Below are 26,312 nucleotides of genomic sequence, written 5' to 3' on the forward strand. Positions count from 1 at the left end.
TTCCGAATAGTCTCTAGAGCTAGACAGATTTTAACATATATTTTTTTATTAAATATGTAAAAAGATAAACGCAAGTCAAGTTATTCACATATTCAGACAAAAATCTACTCTATCATGCGACAGTTTGTGGATAATGTAAAATGACTGATACATCTGAATAAGACTTTTTTTGTATCTATTATGCCATTACTTATCTATTTATAATTAACAATACATATGTTTACATTCCTTTCAGTTTACATTTAATATATAACCAAAGCTTTATGGTGTGCTATTTAGTAAAGGTAATTACAAATGCATATTAAAACCATAACAGAAGAATGGGTTACTCACAGGGGGTGGAGGGGGAAGGACAACTCTTTCCCCTTTCAGAACACTGCTCTCCCCTCAGCACAGCCACATTTCTGGTGCCCCCAAAGAATTTCACTGCCCTGGCTCCCTGCATCAGTCACTCCCCCCTTGATACAGGGGCTATGTATCCTCAGATCAGAAACAGGATGCAAGGAATTTTCAGGAAATGAAGTTTAGCTTTTTAAATTTTTTTCATATGTTTTTCAAAAGAGAGAAAAGAAGAGAGGCACAACAGCCTGGCTATGAACTGTCTGGGGAGCTCAGCAACCACAACCATTTGCACCTTCAGAAAAATGTTCTCCCTTGAAGTGCTCTCCATGCACCTGCTCAAGTATTGGCAGAAGGATGAACTCCAGTAAGCAGAGACATGCTGATGAAATTAAGTTTATAGCCTGATCCCAAACTCCTTGCCCCATTCAGAGATCCCATAAAGGTTAAAGGACATTCTGGAGTCTGGAAAAAAATTAGTAACTGCTCTTCAACAGTATTATGAAGAACTACTGTTTATTACAATGACAATTGTAATAAGTACATATGTTCTAATAAACACAAATACAACAAAAATGACAATTCCCCCATTTGTGGTGATTATTGGAAACAATTATTTTGGAAAAAACACGATTTTATAAACCAGACCTTATTTGTAACCAATTGAGAAGGGAGAGGAAAGCGCTGGCCTGCAGGTTGCAGTACTTTGATTTCATCACTGGGTAGGATGTGAGGTCAATACTGGGTGCAGGGCTGGGAAAACTTCAGCCTGCAGGGTCCAGAAACTCTTCTGCTGTGCAGAGGGAGGATCAAGGAACTGGAAATACCTGTTCTTGTGCTCAACAGCATTTTATATATTGTTGGTGGTGCAACACAACAGCAGGGTTCTCACATGTAACTAAGAGCCACTTAGCTGCAGAAGATTGATTAGGAATGGAAAACTGCATGTGCATGTGTGTGTCCCTGGGGAAATATATTGGAAACCTTTCTATGGAAGCATAAGCTGGGGACCTAACACTTTAGAAGCCTATGAACACCTGAAATAACTTAGCTGTCCAATAGGCTGTGGAGTTTTTCAGTGAATGCCAATTGGGATGGGGCTTCCACATACCTGCTAAATCAGCACAACAAACCAGAACTCAGAAAATGAAGTGAGATACCAAGAATACCAGGCATTAAATAACCAGAGGGACTACAATGCACAGTGGTAGAAGAACAACAAGGAATGCTTTTTATACTTCAAGATACCTCTCCTTATAAAATACCATCATTTAGAACAGGGCCATGGGACCACACTGGAAGGGAACACTCCCACTGCAGACATCTCCAGTGCACACATGGTTCTGCACCACAGTGGCCTTGAAGGAGGAAGGTCAGCCAAGAGCAGAACCAGCTCTGTGCCCTCAGTCAGATGGTCTCCCTCTAATGTGTGCCCTGTCTCCAGGAGACTCCTCACTGCTTCTCCATGCTTTAGAAGCAGCCTGAAACTTGTGAAGTGTCCACCATCCACTTACTGGGGAGTTTGGGGTACAGTTTGGGGCCAGTGCTGTTGATGTTTTTCCCCATACTTTGCACTAGTGACAAAATTTCTGTCTTCTAGACTTGTATGGCTGGGGCAGTGGAAGGGGCAAGGAAAGTGGAAAGAAATGGCTGGCCTACTTTCTCCTTTTCTGAGAAGCGGGAAGCCAAGGAGGATGGTACAGACTGTGTCCTGCAGCCACACTTGTGTCAAGGAGATTTCTCTCCTCCCTCAGCACTGAGGTCTGTGGATGCAGAGCTGTGGCCGGAGGCTGGGACTGCATTCCTCAGAAAGGAAAAAAAGCTGGGAAATGTCTATTGACTAGTTAGGAAACTGGGAGGGTTTTCAAAAAGCTTAAGTGGATGTCTGTTCCTCCAGAAATCAGCCAAAAAACATACCATGCAGCTTTCTAACAGGATTCCTAACACAGGGGTTTAAATTTCCCAGTGAAACAGATGCTCTGCCTTCCATTTGTGAAGGCAGGAAAAGAATAAATGTGAGCAACACAAGCGTTTTCCTCCATAACACAATCTCATCATTATGGCTTGAGTATGACATCCACTGGATCCCTTTATTTCAACTGCTTGGCCAAATTGGTGCCCCAAGGCAGATGTACTAGAAAACGCAAAAGCACCACAAAGTGAGAGACACAGCTAGTGGTACAGAACTCCTTGCCACACAAAATGCCAATATAAATATGTTAGAACAAGTTACAAGTGTATCATACTTAAGACGAAAAAGAAATAAAAATAAATATATATATTTTTAAAGAGCAGAACAAATCTCAAGCAGCCAAGTGGTGACGTTGCAGTGATGTACAGTAGGTGATGTAGCCCTACAACCTCTTGGGAAGATACACTGAAAGAAGACGCCTGCAAATGCATCTTGGCAAAGTATTGGTACAGAATGCAGTGGTTGGCTGGCACTCACTATGGTACATAAATGTTAATGGCAGACTGGGAGTGAACTGATTTCAAGTTTGAGGCCGCACATGTTCCATTCTCCAGAAGAAAGTTCTCACACAAAACGAAAATTGTCAGAGATGCTGCGTGAGTCAGTACTCATCCTGCTGCTGGGGCTGTTCATGGACTTGCTCTTCACCTTCATGCTCATCTGTGTGGCTCTCCTGTAGGGAGAAAAAGATCCCAAAACACTCTTCAGCAGAAAGTATTCCTCAAGTAATCTTGCCCCGTGGTGCTCACTGTAGCATAAAACGTAACAATTTTCATGCAAGGAAGTAAAAAATGAGCTGTTACCTGAGCAAAGCAGCATCTCATAATATTATATTGAAATGTACTTTCTTTACTTCTAATTGAGGCATATGCAGTACTGGTAACTCCCTAGAAAAAAAGTCAGCTTTCAACATTGCTATCTGTTATCTGTTCTGGTGAGTGAACACTGAACAATTAGACAGTGATATGCCAACAGTTAGATGTTGTATCATAGCATCCTGACGTCCTCCCATTTTTAGCTTGTCCAAGGTTTTCTGAACCTATCTGCTGTAGTTTTCACACAATATTCTCTCAAGGTTTAGATCACTAAATGGACAAGACACTTTTACTACCACCTGCTTGAAAAATTCAACACAGCCTCCTTTTTGAGGTCAGGCTTATTACTTTCCCAAAATAATACACCCATGCTAACTCCCATAGACTTGCAAACACATTTTCTTGGGGAGGATGGGGGGAAGAGCACTGTATTCACTGACTTATAGAGCTACTGTAAAAAGCACTAATTACTAAGTAATCACTTCCCATTGTTTTTATGCTCAGTATTAGCCAAAGCTTTCTCTCTGAATATACATTCCCACTGGAAGATGAATCCCTGACATAAGGCTGTATCCCTGCTGCAGGTGACACCAGTTCTGAACAACTTTCAAATTACAGGCAACGGGCCTAGTATCCTGAGTTGACCTCAATGTTATTTGAGCTCAAAAAGTCTGGCTGACTTTTAGAGCATCCCTTCTGGACTGCCATTAAGCACAGCTGCATTTACAGCTTTCCTCTCAAGTGCTTTCCATCTTTCCACAGCATGGTTCACTGAAGAGATCCTTCTTGTGTATGCTCTGCCCTGCATTAGTACTGCTCTGCCGTAGGCAGCTCCAAAGGAAAACACTTTTCCAGGGCACTGAGCTGCCATTCAAAATCCAGCATCCCCAGTGGGCTACCTCTGCAGAACTCGCCTGGCTCCCTAACTTCTGTTAGAAGCAAGCAGCTTGAACAACAAACTTTAACAAATTGCTACTGCTCAGTTTTCAAATTTGAGGCAAAAATCAAAAGAAAGGGAAGGCCATCATTTTAGTTTCCCCACAATAGTCCAGAGCAGCTTATGAAACAAACTAATTCCCTATTGGCAATAAAATACTTATCTAAAGGGCAAAAGCAGAATAAGATTCCTAACATTTGCTACAGCCCAATTTCAATTGAAAACAAGCTTTCTATCACTCAGGTGCCATTTTCAGGTAGAAGTCACACATCAGTCAGGGCAGCTGAAGTTAAGCACATTTTGGCCCCTCAGGGGAAATGATGCCCTTATTACATACAGTAGGTACATCATGTCAAAACAGTTTTGTGAGCAGTACCTAAAAACCACAGCTCCTCTGATGGGCTGCAAGGGTGCAGGATGTGCAAAGAACAGGAGCTTCACAGGGAGGAGCTGACAGCTGGGAGAACGTGACCCTGCCCTGCGGGGTGGGAAAACTGAAGCTTCTTTGGCCACAGTGAGTGATGCTGCCTTAACCCCATCTGTCCTGACCCTCCTTCTGTGCTGAGGTGACCTGCTCTGGAATGCACATGTTCCACAGGCCCTGTGTGTGATGAGATGCACTGTTAGAAAGCCCACTTGTGCAGATTTTATGGGTCATGTATGTGCTTTCCTCTCATCCGTACAATAGGAAAAGCCTCTAAGCACAGGGAGTGGAATCTACTCCACAACTCTCAAGAAGAGTGGTGGCCCCTATTTTGCCAGGTTTATCTTTGATGGAAATAGTGAATCTTATAATGTAACTACCTCAGAAGTTGTTCTTAGACTTGGAACATGTTTTTCAGTATGTACAGCTTGTACAAATACATGAAATGGGAACCATGAGAGTCCAGTTACATTGGGACTGTGGAATCTCATTGAACAGCATCCCCTAATAACGAAAATAGTGGAAGATCTATTTGGAGCATTTATTTCTGGCTTGAGCCACATGACCATGGTCATCTCTGTCTCCCATGTTGAGAGATGGTCTCTTTTGACCCTTAGAGCTGATTCAAACTATTCAGGTGTGCCTGAAGACTGAAGAGTTAGACTATGAAAACCTTGTGTTGGGGAGGGTGGGGTATTTTCCAAAAGTAACAGCAGATATAGAAGCTGCTAGAGCAGAAAGTTACCAAACCAGCCGCATTTTGAGGAATTGATCTCGGAAACTGAGCAGAGCAACTGAGATACCCAACATGATCAGTTCTCCCAACTTCTACATAACCTGAACCACAAGAGCCTGTGCAGCAAAGCTAAAGCTTTTCTACATGACCAAATGCTTTACACACTGAGAGCTTGAAAAGCAGGGGCCACATCTCTCCACCACTCAAATGCAACCTTTGAGGACTGTTCTCTGGCAACTTTGATGTTTTTGATGAAGAAGTAGGATTACAAATGACCAATTCACAATTAAAAATTACAAAGGTCTACAGACTGATCAGACAAATGTTAAATGACAGTAGAAGATATGATATCCCTCTTTTTTAAGCAGAGACACAATGATGAGGTTTAAGCAGAACCATAACAGGGAAAAGAGAAGGCTCTAAAGAGAAGGAACCAAAATCAAGAAAAAAAAAAAGAAAAAGAAAGGAAAGAAAAGAAAAAGAAAATATATTCTTCAGTTTTAAAAAAATAGTTCTTACTGAATTAAGCAAAACTGAAGCTTAGGAGGTGGCATGACTGAAACTACACTATAAACTGAAATTCTGACAAAAATAATTACCCCACTCCTGACCCCAAGACATGAACCTGATCAAAATCTCTTCAATGCAATACTACACTAATCAAACACCTGGGGAATGATTCTTTGAGGGACTGAACTCTATACTTGCGTTTTGAATCATTCTGCACACAATTCACATAACAGCCTTATGGCCTGACTAAGAAAGCCTAACTGCTGTTACCAAGGGATTCACCTGCAAAATACTGCAAGATGAAGAATTTTACTTAGGACAAATTCATTACAGAGGCAGAGAGGAAAAATCCCCAGATCTGAAGGGCAAAGCAGGGCAATAAGAGAGTGAAGTCCAAAACCAAAAAGCAGGCAGGATCTGAATCAGCACTAAGCTACAGTCTTTGGCTTAGTGCTAATGCATTTGGGTCTTTCCTCAGCAAGTCACAGTCCATCTGTTAAGCTGAGGAGATCAAGCCTCCCACCAAAAGGAACAAAAAAATTGTGTGAGGAACGGCCTCTGCATTCCTCTCTGGAGGAGCAGTGCTCTCCTGCTGCAGTGACACACCCAGTCTCCAACAGCAACCACATTTTAGATGAAAGCACAGTTGTATGTAGTTCACATGCAGGCATGGATGATGATTTCAACAGAGAAAGGAAGGGAGGGAAGCAGATAAAACACTCAGAAATGGACTGAAGCAGAACATTTAGTAATGTGCTCTGCCGGTAAAGAAAACTGCAGGAGGAAAAGCAACAAATGCATTCCTTGGTGTGGAACCACTCTGCTATTTAAGCCAACAGACAGACAGATGTGGTAGGGTATGGGGAGAAGAGGGATTTTTCTGGCTTTGCTTTATAAATAAATCACTGCTCTTGAATCCAGAAGACATTTTCTCTGACCGCTATATATATGTAACACTTTTACCCTGTTATCACATGCCTGGAAAATTTGTCTTATTGTTTATTCCTATGAAAATAATGGTTTCCTCCTCCTTTTCCTCTCTAGCACTTGCTCTGCACTGCTGAACAAATCCTCTTTCCCTTGTCACTTCTCATCTGAGCAGTGGCACCTGTTAACTTCAAACTTGTGGTTCTCTTGCACCTAACTTTCAAACATTTAGGCCCTACATTTAGCCTCTTTTAGAAAAAGTATGTTGAATTAGTACTTCCTTCATCACTAGTTTTGATGTAAAACTAAGTAAGCTGACTGCTGCTGCAACAGCTTTCTGGGAGAAGATGTAAGAACAGCCTATGGTACCACAGTGTTGCCAAGGGATTAAGTTGATGCTTGTACACTCTGGAGTCAAAGCCTTCCTCCGCTGGTGCCTGAAGGGTCAATTGTCAGTACAATCCATACAGGGATTTAGCTAACATGAATGGGAGTAGTTCAGCTAAATCTCCACTGAATCATTATCCCTGAATGTCTCTGAGGAATTTAACCAGCGCCCTTTGCAGCTTCTTGCTTTGTTCAGTGTCTACAACATTAAGTCTAAGATGCAATGAGATTCTTGCTTAATCTTGCAGACAATACACTTCTGAAATTTTGCTAAAAAGGATTATTTCGTTTGCACAAGGAAGAATTTTGCCTACAGCAACAGGACAAAAAATGCTAAAGAGCATTATCTTTGTAGATATAATTACGTATTTGGCAACCTGCACCATACATATTCCAACACTGCCACACGGGCCAGAGAAGGTTCACAGCTGTAGACAGCTAACAACACCTCTGCCAGAATTTTTGTGATTTTAGACGCATTACAGAACATGAGTAAAAGACTTCGTGCACACAGAGGGAAGATGAAAAAAACAAAACTAAGGCTCAGAACCACATGAAATCAATTTAAAATTGTGAAAAAGACCCTCCCCTTTTAGATAAAGCTCAGCAAGCCCCCAGAATACAAAACCTACACTGAAGCAGTGAAAAGCGACAAACCTCCTGAATCCTCCCCTCAAGCTAAAAAGTCTGTTGTTTGCAATTTCAAATGGAAACCTCCTTTTTTGGGGAGAAGTCACAGGAATCCTAGCTGCAGTTCTAAATACAGGATATGACCCAATACTACATCAATTAAATTTAATGCAATTAAGCTTTTTTTGTTGAGATAAAAACCATTAGGCTTCAACTTACGTGTTCATCTGAAGCATAAAGGACTTCCATTAGCCGATTGACAAGGTCATTCTCTCCTCCATGTTCCTGGCAGAGAAGTTCAATCTCCCTTAATTTGCCAAAGTAGAAATCCCTTTCCTTCTCCACGCCTTCAAGTGCAAGTTTTAATGAATGTACCTGCATATAAATCAAGACATGATGCATCAGTTTTGAGGTGTACTACAGACAAAAGAACAGAGTCTGAAATTTTGTATGCAAAGCAATCTTAAATACATATTTGATTTGATAGCTTGAAATGAAGTCCAGCTTTCTTTCTGCAGTGCTAAATTAAACCTTACCCCACAGAGAATCAGGGTCCCCCGCTACTCCCCCTGGATACATCTTAACCTTGATCCTTAAAGGTCAGTTTTCTCAACACTCTTTTAAACTGAAGCTCAAAGTAGCAGTGCAGAAATCAGGGCTACCTAAGCCATGCCTCATAACAGGACTGTCAGAAACGTCATGTAGTGGTAACTAATAAAACTTTCAGCTCAGTACTTGCATTATTTTTGCCTGGACAAATGTGTAGTTGTTGGGAAACCTACAATATCTCCTTGCCTAAAAATACATTGAACTAGCAGAGGATGGAAATAGTCTAGTTAGGAAATTAAAAGGTCCTCTAGTTACAAATGTGCTACTGCTGTACTGGTTTTCCACCTCTACTGTTCTGCCTTCTCACTTACCACATTTTACAAACCTGTGTTTCAGCACTCTGCTGCCATGACTGGGTGCACCATGGGCTACCTGCTCTGACTGATGTGCTGTTTCTACCAACAAACTCTCTCAAATGCCAAGTACCTTCCTCCTTGCAACCTTGTTCACAAGATTCTTCAAGCTATGCTGTCAGCCTCAGTTTCACCACTAGGACTGCTGCAAATAATTCATGCGCAATGTAGCTGTTAATGATTAGGCTTTGTATAAATCATGACACATGCTGCAATATAGTTTTATACATATATATTTTAAAAATAAAGGTTTTGTGGGAGCATAACATATAAACTTTTGTCTAATGGGGTATACACAATCAGGATAACATCTAAGTGGCTCGAAAATTTGGAGGACAGCAGCATAAAAACCAACAGAAATAATCACAGATAAAGCTGTCTACAGTAAACACACTGACCACAATCACATCCAATTACAGCCAAATTAACATTCACATTTTAAAGCCTGCAATTATACAAATTATTTTCTAAATAAAACATGCTAAATAAATTAAATCATATCAGACTACATTTCAGTGAACTGATATGATTTAATAGAAACTTCTGTATTGCCAGTTCTACTGCAAGTTAATTTATTTCCTCCACTAGTAAAAATACCAGCAGAGTTCAAACAATGCTTTGATAGCCCACTAAATCCTTTCAGTTTGTTTTTCCATGACTGCTGAGCTGGGGATGCCTTTTTCTGACCTTTGATTGCACTCCCAAAGGCATCAAACAGCAGAAATGACCTGTTACCAGAGCAGGATCTCAGGGCATCTCATTTATGCACTAATTCATTTCTGACCAGCTGTCTAAGTGTGACACTCAAGTCTTCCTTGACAGTTTGAATCCATTATGGATATAATGACCAGCCACCTTAAAATTAACTATTTTTTTACAAAGGTAGGAATAGCAAAATGAAACAAGAGTTTACAATATTCTGGTCTATAAATGAAGACCTCATACTTAGGACATGCCTTCTGGAACTGCCACAGCATATTGCTTGAGAGCAATCCCTGAATCCAGCCAGAATAAGAATATAACTGCTTCCAGATCACTTGCTCTGTGCTTGCAAGAGCTTGGGAAAACAATGAACTTCAGCTGAAAAATTGGCAGCTAATAGCTGAGACTATCTCCCCTTCTGACCTATTTACTATGAAGACATTCTCCTGTTTTTATTCTCTCACATTCATGCTGTTTAAAGAAACAAAATCATTAAACTATGTACATATGCACAGACTTAATTAACTGCTGTATATAGTAAACATTGCTATAACCAAACTAGATATGCTTCCTTTCAGTTCCAGCTACCTGTCTGTGCCACGTGAATCCATATTTCTTCAAACACTTGGCACACCTGCATCCTACTTTTTCCTTCCATAAGCACGCCAGAAGGCTGACACTTGAGGAAGAGCTCACGTCAGCTCCCATGCTCTATTTCTGGACCAAAAGCACCCCCTGCAACCCAGTTAATGGGTGCAAAGGCAGCAGCTCCTACTCACTGGACTTTTCTCTGATGGCACTTACAGGTAGCATGAATACTCAAAGGGCTGCAGAGCCAGACTGCAGATTAGGCCCAACTGTAAGCAAAAAGGCACAATGATGCTGTTTTCAGAAACTACATGTACATCAGCACCCAGCTAACAGTTCCTGGGACCATTCTCCATCTGTAAAAGTCCCTTCTCTGTATGCAATAGCCCCTGGTTTGTGTTGTCACCTCAGCTGCACTCAGACACTCTTTAGGAGAGAGTAATTTCAATGCTTGCTATGGCTAATCAAATTCCAGTGCAGAGTGACACTCCTTGGAATTTAATTTTGGAGTTTAATTTACTGGCACAGTTTGAAGATGATTTTAAGAGAAACTTTAAGATTGTAGGGAGCTATTAACTGGGAAATATTAGGGACGCTTACAATTATTACAACTAGCTCATTAAGGTACACTATGGCAAAACAAAGTGTACAGACATCCCCACTAATTAAACTTTTCTGCTACCAGTTGCATGGAAGTTCAGATGTTTCCATCTCCCTCGACTGCTATCCATGAAAGGGATGAAGAGCCACATAGGACCCTGATATCCAAGACACAATTCAGCATTTCTTACTTATAATCAACACAGAAACACAGTAATGGTGGCTGCTGCCCTCATCTCCACAACTGCTGCAGAGTAGTAAAAACCAGGCAATTTGGCTCTTGCAGCATGTTCACACTGGGGGTCAGGAAAACCTGGCTCAGAGCTGCTTGCAGCATAGCTTTTTTGGCTCGTGTAATATGGCCACGGTTTACAAGTATCCATTAGTGGGAAATGAGATACCAAATGCTGTCAGCATTAAGAAAAAAAAAGCCTTCCAGACCATTCTAGCTAGAAGATGTCTCTTAAAAACTAGCTATTAAGGAATCAGTTTTTCAAATCCTCAAAGTTTCTTCTTCTCTTCAGTGATGGGGGAAATAATCAGTTTTCCTTCAGGGTTATTTGTATATAAAGCTTAAGGTTTTCACACATGAAACGTGCTAGGAATATGTTAGCAGTGGATGGGATAGTGACTGTCTATTTCAGTAAAGATCAAATGTTTCTATGTTGCTCAGATGCCAACCAACTCTTACTCCTGAAGCAAACACATTCTGACTTCTGAGTACAAATGCTGCAGTTTAAGTTGCATTAAGCTGACATTTGAACTCAGCTCGACACTGATTTAAAAAAAAAGGATTCCATTAAAAATATCTACATCCATTCCCTGTGCAACATTTAAAAACTTTTCTCTTACAGCAACAATCTAGAGCCCATTTGGAAAGCTGGTGGACCCTGTTGTGCTCTCTGCTGCTCAGAACAATACCCTGAATCCACAGAACGCAATGTCTGGAATGTGGCCATCCATCTACCACCTTTCAGTGTACAACTCATCAAAAACATGCAAACAGTGCCCTAGAAAACTGAAATCATTGCTGTTCAGGTCAATGAAAGTGTGAAACTGAAATGCCTTTAACTGTGGAAAATTATATTTGATCCAGAATAATGACTGCTTCCTGAATGCAGCTGCCAGGAATTCTAAAATACAAATTTTTTCCTTTTAATTTTCCCTCAGCAAGGACAAATACAGGGAGCAGGCCTCATATCTAGTAGTGGCATTTACACCATTCTGACAGCACAGTCTTAAGCCAGATGCAGGCATTTATTCTTGTCCAGTGCAGACACTCTTGCAGTTCAGAAATGAGAGAATGGTGTAAAGCTCCAGAGCATAAACAAAAATGAAGCCCTTACATTCCTAACATTACAGAAATTCTAAACTTTTAAAATTATATCACAAAACATTATTTATAATATAACTAAGTATTCACAGAAAGGTAGATTGCATTTTTAAATGAAAATGGTGTGTTAGCTTCTTAAATACCTTCCTTCCAGAAAGCAGAGCACAATGCTCTAGTCTCACTTTAACTGCAAATCTCTTAACACCTTGGTATGACAAACAGGCTTGTTTTCTCCACAGTGGCACATTAAATGATTTATTTCAAATTAGTAATACACAAGAGCAAAGACACAATTCAGATTTTTCCTATCCAAGTAAAATAAAAGATATATTTCAACATCTAATAAAATTACTATGCTTCAGCAAGACTTACCTCTCACTCCTAAGATCATAATTTAAAAATACTGGCAAAAATCAGTCATCTCTGCCAGACATTATTCTTTACAATAAATCTCTTCTTTTTTTATTTCTTTCCAGCTGAACTATTTCCACTTTTTGTTCCTTCGTAATTCTGAAGAGCATCATTCATCAGAAGACAATATTAGATTTCATGCCTGCCTGTGACAGTGAATGCATCTACTTTTGTGCCTAAAGCAAATTTACCTGTTCACTGAGCTGTATGACTTGAGTTTCCAAATCTTTATCTGATTTGGATGCTGAGCTGCTTGGTGTAGCTTTTTTTGCTGAAGATGGGCGAGAAGGTGTTGATCCTGGTTTAGAAGCTGGACTGGATTTAGCAGCACCTGAAAAACACAGTAAATAAGTAAACATTAAACAAGATTGATCTCTGTAATAAATGCATTCCTATTAACCTGGTACTGAAACACAAGAATTGATTTTACAGCCATCCATCCCCTCTCTTACTGTAAGGTGACAGTAGGGGAAATTCCACTGCTGTTTTGCCTTGGGAAAGGAAAAACCACATTTCCTACCAATCTGAGTTTGTTACTGAGAGTGAGGCAGCTCTGAAACCAAAATAAACAACATCACACCAAGAATCAAAGTTTCCTTAGATTTGAGCAGCTAAAAAAAAAAAAAAAAAAGCTGTTAAGGGAGCATTCCCCCAGCCCATTACTTAGCATACATAGCTATCCCTCAGTTTCCCTGGGGAAAGACAGCTGAAATAAAGTCAGCTAAATTTCCTCTGAGCTTTTTTCATTTTCAAATGTAAACCACCCCAAGACAAGGGGATTGAAACTCAGAGCAGAATTATCCCATTGGTGAAGTCACAGTTGGCCACAGTGACCAGAAGATGTGTTTTGATATCCTTAGGTTTTCCTATTTCTCTTTAATTACTTGGGCTGCGAAGCTGCCAGAATATGAAGCAACATCTTCACCAGCAAAAATGGCAAGTAATGAGTGCATACAGATACTCTTTTTCCACAATGACTTGGCACATAAATGCCCAAGCAGAGCAACAGCTGTGTGAAGGGGTTTGCAGTGCCTTCACAGGAACCTCCCAGGCAGCTCCTCATGCTTTGCTTTGCCTGTTTAGTCTCTTGATGCTGGCTGTTCCATACAGTCACCCACCCCAAACACGAGTGCCTGGCTCACAGCTCTTCCCCTGCCCCAGCTCCCACAAGCACTGCACTCTGACTTGCCCTTTTCCTTATTCCCTCCAACAAGGAATAAATTTGAGATGCACTGGAAGAACATCTGATACTGGTTTGGTTAAGAAGACAAAACAGAAACCCAGCCTCTCTCTGCCTCTTTGATTTATTAAGCAGGCAGGCATGTGAATCAGAGGTCCTGCTGGGCAGCACCCATGTTCATCACTGATTCCTACAGCGAGCAAAACACAGTTGTCCAAACGTGCTGACAGGCTCCATGCCATCCTCCACCATCAAATGCTGTCAGCTCTGAAGCCTGAGCCATGCAGGAGGCAGCCCTAATCCAGCAGGCACCCAGCTCCCAGCTGAGCTCTCTGCTTGCTGTTCACCAGTTCCAGAGGGATTTTGCTCAGGCTTTCTCAGCAGCCACCTTCTACCCCACACCTCGCCAGCTGCTCCTCCCATAGGATTATTTGATTTACGGTACACCACAAATTGTTCTAAGTTGTCACTTCCACAGTGTATCCTCAGACAATGCTTTAATAAAGCAATTATTTGTAAAACAAATGTATTAAGCAAAAAGCCATTACTAGGAAGAAACTGCAAGGAGGCAGTGAAAGGAAGAGACAGCCTGTGGGGCTGTCCATACGCCCAGACTGCGGAGCTCACAGAGTCTCACTGACCTAGAACTGTGACAGTGGTTCATTGAAGGAGCTGGAAAGTGATGGGAAAGGAGAGCAGCAACGGGTTATTTAATCAAGCTTAAGCTTTCCTGATTTAGTCACAGGCCTCCCTCTGTAGCAAGAATCTCCTCCCACCCCTATGGATAACTCTGTATTAACTGGGTCACCTAAAGCCAACAGAACACAAACAAACAACTTGATAATTCAATTAGCATGTGTAAACATTTCTGTGCAAGACAGCCATCCTCCTTTTCTGTGCTCTTTAATATAAGACAGATAAGGGGGAAAAAAAGCATACTGGTGGGTGGGTTTTTTTGTGGTTTTGTTGTGGGGGTTTTTTCCCTTTTGTTTGGTGTTTTTTCTTTTAGAAACTGGTGACTCCAATAGCCTCCATGTCTATTGCATACACAAACTCTTTTCTAGCAGATTTCAGATTCAGTGCACAGGCTTGAAAAAGTTGGGAAAATTCAGTGTTAAGTGTATGTCTGAAATGAGACTTTTTTCACATCATACTTAGATCAGCAAAGAATAAACAATTTGTTGAAAAACATTAAAAATGCCAAGATCTTTTGCTGCTATTTTTCTTTATGAAATTGCCTAAACTTTAGCATTTTGCCTTCAATGCTTTCTATGTTCAGCCCATATTATAACTAAGTAAAAATCAGCTGCTTTAGAGAAGGATTGCTAAAATGTTCTTAAAACCAGAAAAATAATTTTCATTTGGATTAGCAGATGAACAGAAGTAAACTAGTGTCAAAATATGCAATAAGAATGTGCACATGAAATAAAAACACTCTGATTCTAGCATTCTAGCTGGGTTTCAAGTTATTTAATGACCAAAGCAGCAACATTTACTTCTTATTGTATTCTACAACTACAAGATGCAAATTCAGGGTATCAGCTGAAAATTAAATGCTTTAAAGCTGGCACAGAGAGAGCTAAGGAATGAGCAGGCACAAACATTTTATCCCCAAGGATTCTTTCTAATTTGCAGCTGAGATGCCCTCCCAGAGTGGGCTGAGCAAGCCTCATCCCCAGTGCCTGCAGCACTGATATGTGCCATTGTATTCTGCCCTCCTTTGAAAACTACAAAGCCCTTTGGATATCTACAGCAAAGTGCCACTAAGCTTTATAAAGTCCAGACAAACCAAAAGAAATCAACTGTTGCTCCACTGCTCAGGATCAGTTCTTAAATGACCACAATACTCCAATTTCAGTAACACAGATAAAAACCAGCTAACTAGTTACTAGGAGGCATCAGTGACAGTCGGACAGAGCTTAATTGCAACAGAAAATGCTTAGGGATTTCTAATTTAAAATTTCTTGAAAGAAAAAAAAACTTTAGTGCACATTTATTCTAAGGCATCAGTTTTATAATCAGCCCAGAAGTAAGCTTCCATTCCAGCAGAAGCCTAATTTCATAAAATAATTAAAGGATGCTGGTCAATAGAGTAATGCAAAGTATTTGAAACAGCCAAATATCTAAACAGAGACAAGATCTTGATAGATTTAATGACTTGGTGTTGAGCAATGGTTTTGCAGTCAATTAGTGCAATAATGGAATAACTCCTAATGCATGGCTCAGAGGGACTACATAACCCAAGCAGTTTAAATTCTTTCCAACATCATTTCTTCCATGAAAATATTTGTATATAACCCATTTACATATTCTGATAAAGCACAAAATTTTATACAGGTATTTTAGGTAAAAAGTATCCAATAATCACCTATTTTTCCTGATCAGTGAGAGAATTGCATTGTAATCTGTACCATAACAGTTTGCAGATTAATGCCTCTTATTAATTCCTCTTCAAGCTTACTCCTGATATTCAAAAACAGATGCAGGGCCCTTCTCTGGAAAGGAACATCCCCATGCCCCAAAACATGCTGGCAGCCAAAAGACTGGAAAGCACTGCAGCAGAAAAGGATTTGAGGGTCCTGGTGGACACTGAGCTGAGCATGAGCCAGCAGAACACCCTTCCAGCAAGAAAGTCCAGCAGCCTCCTGGGCTGCACTGGGATCAGCATCATCAGCAGGCTGAGGGAGGTCATTCACCCCCTCTCGTCAGCACTGGTGAGGCCCACGAGGAATGCTCGGTTCAGTTCAGGGCTCCCCAGGATGGGACAGACATGGATGAACTGGAGAGGGTCAAAAAAAAAGCCACAAAGACTTAGGGAATGGAGCACCTCACACATAAGCCAAGTCAGAAAGCTATGTCTGCTCAGACTGGAGAAGAGAGGCTTTAGGGGGGATCTTATCTACATCTCAAGGGAAGGTGCAAAGAAGGAAGGAAACAGGCTCCTTTCAGTGGTTCCCAAAGGATAGGAGGCAATGGGCACAAAATGAAACCCAAGAAATTCCATTTAACCATAAGAAAAAACTTCTTCACTCTGAGGGTTATCAAATACTGGAACAAACTGTCCAGAGAGGTTGAGGGGTTTCCAGCCTCGGAGATACTCAAAATGTGACTGGATATGGTCCTGGGCAACCAGCTCAAGGTGACCCTGCTTTCAGCAGAACAGTTTGACAGAATGATCTCAGAGGTGTCTTCCCACCTCCATTGTTCTGTGAGAATTTCTGTGACAGCATGCTCTGATTTTAGGTCAATGCAGGGTTCCAATTAGAATTTTTTTGTAAACAGTATTGCAGCTATTTCAATTAGCACCTGGATAACTTTTTCTACCTGCCCACATAACACTAGCAGAGATGAGAAAAGTAAATTCACAATTGAAAGACAAATTATTCTGTTCTTGTACTGAATTAAGATGAGCCAGCTTTGAAATGGTTTCCATCTGTGGTACTGCAGAAACAATTATTAGTCAGTCCACCATAATTAAATGTATCCCACGCAGTTTCAGCTTCACTATTATTTTTGCTAAATACCTAAGTTATACAAACAGATGCAAACTTCTGCAACATAAAACACTGGATGTTGGCACTGTGCAGTTTTGGGTACAAAAAAGCTGTGCTGAAAATTCCAGTTCTCTTTACATCACAGGCACAGCCCTGTAACAAGAGACCTACTTAACGTTTAGAGAGCAATCTTCCTTGAAGCTATAAAAGTAATTAGTATGCTGTTAAATATTTATGCAAAATTTCAAGAAAACACGTGCATGAATATGCAGTGTGGACGTGCATAAGGAGAATGTGGAGAGCAATGGAAGCCCTGAGCAAGCGCAAGACTTGGCTGAGCCCACACAACCACTGCTTCAGTGGAATTTGGGAATCACTCACAGTCTATTTTAGTCAAATTAAAGGACTTCATAAAATGAATATTCCTGACTCATACCACAGGAGAAAAACCAAACCCAACAAGAGGCCAACAGTAATTTCTTCACAAGCTAAAGAAAAACTCTCCACCCGCTTAAACCAAGAGAGCGAGAGCAGCAGATTAATTAATGCTCACACACTCTTATTATTGTAGCTACACCAGGACACAAGCAAATGCTCAATTTAGGGACACTTAATGAAATAAGCAATGACAAATGACACTTAATGGGAATTAAATGACTTCAGACAAAATCTGACTTGACTCCTAATTCCAACACACTGCAGTGCAGCTGTCCTAATTATTTTGTGGCACTGCCTTCCCCTGGCTGGCAGGACCCTTCTGCCCTCTCAGCTCCTCAGACTTTCACTGCTGCTGGTCCAGTAGAGCCTGGTGAGCTCAGCATTCATCCTCTCTGCCACACAGCTGGCAAAGAGAAGTGTGTTTGAGTACTTGAAACTTTCACCATTTCAAGAGAGCTATCCAAGTAAGAAAGTCCAATGGAGGCCACTTTTCAAATGAAAAAGTTTTACTGATGGCCTCATTGCGTTAATTTGTCTTTAATACAAGATTTGATAGAAGGGAACTAACCAAACCAAAACTAACCAAAACCAAAGCCTTTCTCCCATCAGAAGACTTTGCTCTAGATTTAAAATTACCAATATTTATTTATTATTTAAAATAATCAACAACTGAATTCAGTTTCTTCTCAACTGAAACCTCTATTTGCTCTAGAAACATATTTAAGTATGCAAACATTTATCTTCAATGGGTGGAATCATTTCACAGGCTTAACAGAAGAACACAATTTAAAATTTCAAGTGCTCTTAAAAACCTGCATTTTCTAAAATCTCACTGTCTCCTTAGCTCTAAGGAGAAAGCACTCTCAAAAGGAAAATCTGAAAAGAATCAGCAAAGAAATGCATGTTGGAAAAGGAAAGAATGTGCAACATTTGTGCAACACAGACACTCAAACCACACCCACGGTACACTGAAAATTAAGATAGCCATTATCACCACTGCTTTTCCAAACACAATCATCTCTATCGAAAAAGGCCCTGGCTCATGCACTGCAAGCATGTTGCCTCCTGCTCTAAATTCTCAAGCTCAGTGGATTTAAAAATTAAATTCTCCTCATGCTGGCAGGGGAGATGTGTCTGTATTACAGCTGAGCCACTTTACCTCCCAGGCCGGCGCTGTCACTGCACATGCTGTTCCCCTCGGTTAGTACAATTCCTTGGCCTTGTATGAACTAGGGATGAAAACACTCTCAGTTTGTCACCCTGCAGCTCTTTCCATCTCTAGCTCTGCCACGTTGTCCTGGAGCACTGCACCACAGTCAGCAGAGATTGCCACTGCCAACACCTACTGCCTGCCACTGGGGAAAAAGGTAGCAAGTCTTAGTGGAAAGCAAAAAATAAAAAAAAAGCATTAGGAGTTCTCTAGTCTCCCAGGAGTCCTAATTGTATCACTAGCTGCTAAAATAAAGACTGGACTCACTGAGTATTTTTATCCCTCAAAATTAATTTACAGCACATCTGTCACAGCAGGATATACTGTTTCCCTAAAGAAAATCAGTATTTCTCTTGTGCAATTGGCTTTTCAATGGCACATTATATATAATGCATTCATGCACAAACAGTTCATTCTGCCCTGGTTATTTTCCCTGTCATAGCGTGAGTATTTTTAGCCCTCATGTGATCCTCCAGTATTTTCCAGCTCTGCTTTAGTCATCCTGCTCTCACTGAATATTTCAAACTAAAAAAAATCTAACAGCCTTTAGATCTAAGAACCTCTCACATTTTTAGCTTGCGTGTAAATAATTAATTTTATTAAGCTGTCTTATACCCGTGTATTTTTGACACCCCCCACCCATACACTAGGGAGTGCTCCATGGAGATTTGCTCTGACATAGAGGAATACTTACATAAGACACTAAGCTAAAATCCTGACAACCTGATCACTATTTTCAATTTTGATCAGATGAAGCCTTTTCCGCTATTTCCCACAGGGAGCATTTAAACTGGCACAAACAACGGTGCCCTAATATTTTAATCCTGTACCACAATTTTGACTCCACATCTGTAGGCTGTTTACCACTGCATTAGAGAAGAGCAGAGGCTGTAGGAGATCGAAAGTCGGCTCAGGGCTGGCAGATGGCATCAGCTGTAAAAGCAGCTGTGGTGCTGCTGCCAAGAGCCTACAGCGGTGGTCTGTGCTGCTCCTTGGAGGAGGAAAAGACCCTCATTTCCCCACCCAGGAGCTGCATTCACCTGCTGAAACCTTGCTGCTCCTGTAGTTTCTAGAAGCACACTGTGGCACGTTACCAAAGCCATCCACCCACGGCACCACCGTCAGCTCGGCCACACATTGGCTCTGTCTCTGAAGAAAGGGACAAGGCAGAGCGAGGGTGGCACAGCAGATTAGTTGTAGGGACCTATTTATTCTTCCATTTCTGAGCTGCATTATCCTTGACCTGCACTGACTCCTCAGTAGGATCACCTTTGGAATGGGAAGGGCTATGACTGCTGGCCTGCCCACCAATTAACACAAAAACCAGTGCATTTTTACACTTCTTGACTTTTGGGTTGTTCTAAAAGTGTTTATTTTTCAAATTAAATAAAGACCATACTCTGCATTTATAGAGATACAGGTTAATATCCATTTACAGGTACAGGAAGCAGCTACCTGATACCAGGCATCCCATCAAGCTTTAGAGTCTGATTAAAATATCAAAAATAATTTTAATTCATGCCAGTACCTTTCTGGATAAATTTTTGGAGCAGCCTTTAAGGATCTGACCACTTATTAACTCAAGGACATATATCTTAGTCTACCTCTGAAAATACATTTTTAGAACAATGTTATAAAGCAGTTATGAATAGTCAACAATCATCTTCTAAATCACTCAAGCCCAAAAAGGGCACTGGAAGAGTTACTCCATAGAGCAAAAGGAATCATCTGAAATGCATATGAAACTCCAAGTAGCTAAAGTAAATTATTCCTTTAGAAATACATATATCTAATCAATTTAGAATGGGCATATTTAAAGCCTGCCAAACCCCTAAATATGAATGAGTACCCGTATATCTGCAAAGAAGGAAGGAAACTTGCTTGCTCCTGACACCAAACAATAGATGTGTACATTTAGGAATGTCCACTGCATGATGTTTAAAAACTTTTGGATTATGCTAAAAGATCTTCTGGGTTCTTTACTTTTTCTCATGAGTGCTTCCTTTTGTTTTGTTAATAAACTGACAAGGCAGTACTAAAACTTCAAAGCTCCCCTGTTAAGGTGAAGCAAATCACACGAACTAATAACAGCACCAAGCCATGTGCTGTGGTCACGTGCTGGAGGGAAGGGATGCCATCCAGAGGGACCCTGACAGGCCTGAAATGTGGGTCTGTGCAAACCTCATGAAATTCAACATGGCCAAGTGCAAGGTCCTGCACCTGGGTCAGGGCAATCCCAAGCACAAATACAGGTTGGGTGGAGAATGGATTCAGAGCAGCCCTGAGAAGAACTTGGGGTTGTTGGTTGATGAGAAGCTTAACATCAGCCAGCAATGTGCACTTGCAGCCCAGAAGGCCAACAATATCCTGGGGTTTATATTACGGTTCCTCCAGCAGCTGTAATGAATACTCCTTCACTTCCAGCTAGGTGTGGAACACAGAGGTACAGAAGCACATCTTTCATGGTAATTTCCCAGCTGCCCAGAACTTGTTCCTGCATCATCCCAATTTACTCCCAAACAGCAGGAGATGAGGCACACACAAGTTTGCAGATGCATTCAGAACTCCTCCCAGAGCATCAGTAAAGGCTTCCATCCCTTCCAATGTGCAGGTTCCGTGATGGGGTGAGGTGAGGCACAAAGGCACCATATATCAGGGCCAAGAAAATATGCTCACCCAGAATTCAGCAAGCCAATGGAATGACTGACAACTAACTGAATTAGCTCTGTTCTAAAATGAAAACAGCAAGAAAAGCTGGAACTCTCATTTCACCCAGCATCATGTAATAGCCATACCCCACCATCCTCAGCTCAGAAATTAAACTAGTGTCCAGCCAGTCATATTTCTGGACTATATTTAAGTTAATAATGAAGGACATTTTCCATGAAAAAGCTAACTCTCACAGCCACAGGATCTTATCACGACTCATCACACTATCTCAATTATACAATTCCATGCAAAGGCTGGGAAGGCATGGGACATGCTCTTCATACAACCAGCAACACAACATGCCATTACTGCATTATCCTCCACATCAGCTGGCTGGTTCCACTCCAGTAGCTACTCAATTTCTGTAGGATTGTCACCTGCACAGCTTTAATTTGGATGACATATTTGTGACTTTGGGAAGAACAGACCATCTGTAAGAAGCATTAACAAGCACAGTAAAGTCTGTGTTTAATAAAAGTGTCTTTTCCAATTTCTGAATTGGACAACATCTTGACATTAGCACTTGGGTTTTCTGTTTCCAAAGGGAGTGCAAGACATCACATGGGAAATTGGAATGTGCCAGACCCTAACATTCAGAAGCTCAGGCATAAGATGGTGCAAAATAAAGATGTAAACAAGCTTTAGAAGCCCAGAGTAGCACTGGCCTGCTCTTAGGTGCCCTATTTCCTGGAAGCACTAATGAGCTGAAGGCAGCTGGCCAAGTATGCCCCACTGACGTCAGAAGTGATCAGAGCAGAACATTGAAATCTGGGTAGGATTCCAGAGCACAAGGTGGCCTAAAAGTGAGGGTGCTTCAAGCTTCACACCTGCCCCTGCGTTTGTGAGTACTGGTGCATATCCGAGCCCATGTCACAGGTTTAAAATCAACTAAATATTAATCCTTATTTGAGAAATGGGTTAGCATAAACCCAGAAAAAAACCAATAAAGGAAATAGGTGTGTGTGCATGTGTATTTCCATATGCACAAACCTATGTCCACTTTTTTAGTGACTATTTCTTTTTCTTAAATGTTAGCTGCTCTTCTGTTCACTTAATTCTAGGTTAACAAAAACAGCATCTGCATAGTGACTAGTCATACCCACATTACATAAACACCAAAGATCAGGCTTACTCCTTTGGCCTGTTCCAGAAACACTACTGTGGTTTAACCCCAACAGGCAGCTGAGCCCCCACAGCTGATTGCTCACTGTCCCCTCCAGTGAGATGGGGGAGAAACTCAGAAGGGGAAATGTGAGAAAATTCACGGGTTGAGATAAAGACAGTTTAATAGGTAAAACAAAAGCCATGCAAACAACTCATTCACCACTTCCCATAGGCAGGCAGGAATTAACCTATCTCCAGGAAAGCCAGACCATCATTCATAATGGTGATTTGGAAAGACAAATGCTGTAACATTCAACGTCCCTCCCCACCCTTCTCCTTATTCCTCCAGCTTTTCTGGCTAAGCACAATACCATGTGGTATGGATTATCTGTGCAGTCTATTGGGGTCAGCTGTCCTGGCTTTGTCCCCTCCAAATTTCTTGGGCACCCCCAGCCTGCTTGTTGGCAAGGCAATGTGAGAAACTGAAAAAGCCTGGACTCTGTGTAAGTACTGATTAGCAATAATTAAAACATCCATTGACTTATCAACACTGTTTTGGTTTTAAATTCAAAATTTAGCACCAGTCTCCTCTGAAGAGTTATCTCTATCCTAGCAAAACCCAACACAAGCACAAAATAAAAAGTTAGAAGACTGAGGTATCTTTGTAAAAGAGCAAAAGCTATATGTTTTTCAGTTAGGAGAATTAGCATATCCAAACAATAAGCATACATAAACCCAAAAATAACTTAATTTTTGGTTTTCAGGTTAGCCCTTAAGATTTGTAAACATTTTACTCACCATAAAAATTAAAAAATAAATCAGCCTGCATCAGCATTTTCCTATAAAGGTAGAGGTGTGAAAGAGGAACACACTCAATTTAATGTTCTTGAATACACTTGCACATACCATATTCAGCAACAAGACTGTTAGAAGCCTTTGTCTCCACCACCAGGCATTACCAGAGTCCATGTCATTTAACATGGAGGGGGTTCAGTGGAGCAGACCCTATGCTCAGTAGGGCTGGACCAAACTAGAGCACACAAGATGTTACCTTCCTGCTGTCTCAAGATGCTAAGCCTATGATAAGGTAAAAAGAATGGCACAACCACCCAAGGAAATAATTTTTAACAAGTATTTAAGTAGAGTGGACCACAGTTTATAATTGTCTTCAGAGACAGAAATGGAATTTGTTAAGAGGCAAAATACCTGCAGTTGGAGAGTTTGCATGGTGAGACTTTTTGGGCAGGTTAAAGATCTGTTCACCAGGATCTGGTGGAGGAAGAGCATCTTGGCCTTGTCGAGCTTCCACAGGATCATACTCCTTCCCATCGTAGTTAGCATCGAAGAACTTCTTAAACCATTGAATGAAATCTAAGTTGTCTTGGAAGCGCCCTTTGACCAGTTTTTCCACAGGAATTACCTAAAAGGCAGATATTAACATCCAATATGACGTCACTGCTGTTTTTAAATATAAAAATTACATATATACACTTATTTAAAAAAATCTATTAACTGCATCAACAAATAAACCTCTGCCATTTTTTTGTTCCTAAAAGAAAGGTTGAATTTGCAAGTGCTCTTAAAAAATGAAGACAAAACCCAATGAGACCCAGCCTTTGAAGCAGTGATACATTGGGTGTATGTAAGCCTTTATAGCTATGGTTCCACAGAAGTACTCCCTTACATCCCATGGGTACATCCCATGATGAATGACACTGTTCTGGGAGTAACACAATACTCAGCCAACTAGGGATTTCTGGTTTTAATGGACATGGTACAGTTTGACATACTACAAACAAACAATTCTTCCGAAAATCCAGACAGATGTTTCTTGCTCTCTGTCCTACTGTTTGAACTACAAAACCCAGCAGATTTTCCAAGACATGCTGAAGTTCAAACCAACCTACATTTTGGTAGCACATGGTCATCATATGAACCAAGCCTGAGGTTTTAACCTTGTAATTTCTTTCTGTTCCACATATAGCTATACATAGAACAGTTTGTGGACATGCAGAAGTTGACTTAAATGCCTTATAAAGTTCTACTAAAACAAAGGAAAGGCTATGAGGATGTCTCAATATCAATATCTTAGAAATTTTTCATAGACATGAAACCTCCAAAAAGTCTCTTCAGCCAATATTAGAGTACTCAAGGCTTCCAGACACTGTGGGCAGACAGGGACTACAATTGCAGAAGAGCTGCCCTGTTTGCTTAATTCAAGCAGCTGATTGAACAGCCAAGTTAGGGAGACCTTAATGCCTCTTGAATGTTATGAATTATCAGCTGGAAAAGGGTTTTCTTTTTCTTCTTCAGGATTAAGCCAACTGTACAGCATTTTATAAATCCATGATGCTTCTACAAGAATTGACATTGCATTTTGCATGTCTTTTCAGGTTGTTCCATTTGTACCTCAACTCTACATTAAAAAGGCAGGATAAATTTGCTCTCTACAGCAAAATTGACTACATTAGTCTTCCCAATGTTTCACTAGCAAATCACGCTGTAAACAGAAGTTACCCATGTTATGTTACCCATAACATTTCATGAAACAATGAGGGTTTTCCAGTTATTCACAGAAGTCTTAAGGGACCCTCTGTTATGACTATATAAATTGCAGAATAAGGCAACATTAAAAGCCAGGGCAAAACCTTAAAAGGGTAAACAGATAGTGCATCAGTGTAAAACTATAAGCATGATAACATAACTTCCATTATTCATTTTTATCAACACAGTAATTTATATTGGTGAGTCCATCAAACTCTCACATTCAAGCATAAATCAAATACCTTAAGCCTGAACAAGCATTTTCTCAGAGGCTTCCATTTTTAACTTTACAAGATCACATGTGCTACCCATCTATTCAATCACTGGGTAAATTATTCCAGCTTTTGAATAATTTAAATTCCTCAAACTCTGCTTTGGACAAAAAAAAGGAATACTTATAAGAACAGCATATTTTCAAATATGTTTTGTTGGAAATTTAGGTCACCAATAATTTTACTTATCAAAAAATGAAGATTCACTGATGACAAGGAATTTCCAACACATGGAGTTTTATCAAAGGGTCTCTGGTATTAAGATATAATGAGTTAGATGGCACAACTCCTTAGCAGACATGTGGACTCAATTTTCAATTTGTACCTAAGTGGAGCCAAATGCCAAACTTCTCCCTTCACACCCAAATACTCTTTTCAGATGATGAAAGGTCAAGAACATCTACTTGCAATTCTAGCTCTCCATCCAAAAGTTGAAAAAGTGCATTTTCAAGTATTTTGAAGTTCGTTTCCCCTATTTATTAATTTACACAATTTATGTAACTTTTGAAACACGTAGTGATCAAAGCATAAATACAGAATTCCTACCTTATCCACATTCATTCTTTTAAATGATGCCTGCAGAAGTTTGAAGTTGTGAATGTACTCATGCTCCAGCTTTGCTTGAAACTTTACTTTCTTCAAGCTAATGCACCCTGGGAACAACATGTCCATGAACTGGCAGTAAGCTGCTCCTATAACAACAGAATGCATTGACGTTAATCCAGACGCACCCAGCTAAGACCAAATGGTGTTTAATGTCATTAGCAGAAAGCATGAGCAGAAAGCAACAGTGCTGAATAAGTCCCTGCTGTAATTCAGCCTAACACTATGCACCCAAGACCTGCTTATCCAATGTACATTGAGCAGTGACATGTCCAAGTGGTTCTTTTCCACTCAGTCTGGATCCACGATGCGCTGCCGTGCAGCATCCGAGGAATCACCTCGACTAATGCAAAGTGAAATGGATGGTCTTGGAGTCCCCATACACAGCAGGACTGTCCATACAATGAGAAGATAACAGTGAAAATGAAAATCTCTTAATAAGCTTCCTCAATCCCCACAGTCCCCTGAATTCAAACAAGCCAGGA

General features: G+C 40.6%; 1 protein-coding gene across 6 annotated transcripts in view; it reads right to left on the bottom strand.

Moving 5' to 3' along the window:
- Nucleotides 1-24: 24 nt before the first annotated feature.
- Nucleotides 25-26,312, bottom strand: part of MAPRE2 (microtubule associated protein RP/EB family member 2) — a 72,247-nt gene continuing 45,959 nt past the window's right edge. For 3 of the 6 annotated variants that reach the window (XM_039703053.1, XM_039703054.1, XM_039703058.1), the window contains exons 3-8: nt 25,771-25,916; nt 23,615-23,828; nt 12,465-12,604; nt 7,897-8,052; nt 3,115-3,198; nt 25-2,984 (exon numbers count right to left, since the gene is read on the bottom strand). In XM_039703053.1, the coding sequence (XP_039558987.1) occupies nt 2,913-2,984; nt 3,115-3,198; nt 7,897-8,052; nt 12,465-12,604; nt 23,615-23,828; nt 25,771-25,916 (812 nt within the window). In that variant the 3' untranslated portion in view covers nt 25-2,912. The remainder of the gene's footprint in view (nt 2,985-3,114; nt 3,199-7,896; nt 8,053-12,464; nt 12,605-23,614; nt 23,829-25,770; nt 25,917-26,312) is intronic. The other 3 variants (XM_039703055.1, XM_039703056.1, XM_039703059.1) reach the window with 1 other exon arrangement.

This window comes from Passer montanus, unplaced genomic scaffold, assembly GCF_014805655.1.
Source record: "Passer montanus isolate IOZ18808 unplaced genomic scaffold, ASM1480565v1 scaffold16, whole genome shotgun sequence".
NCBI lineage: Eukaryota > Metazoa > Chordata > Aves > Passeriformes > Passeridae > Passer > Passer montanus.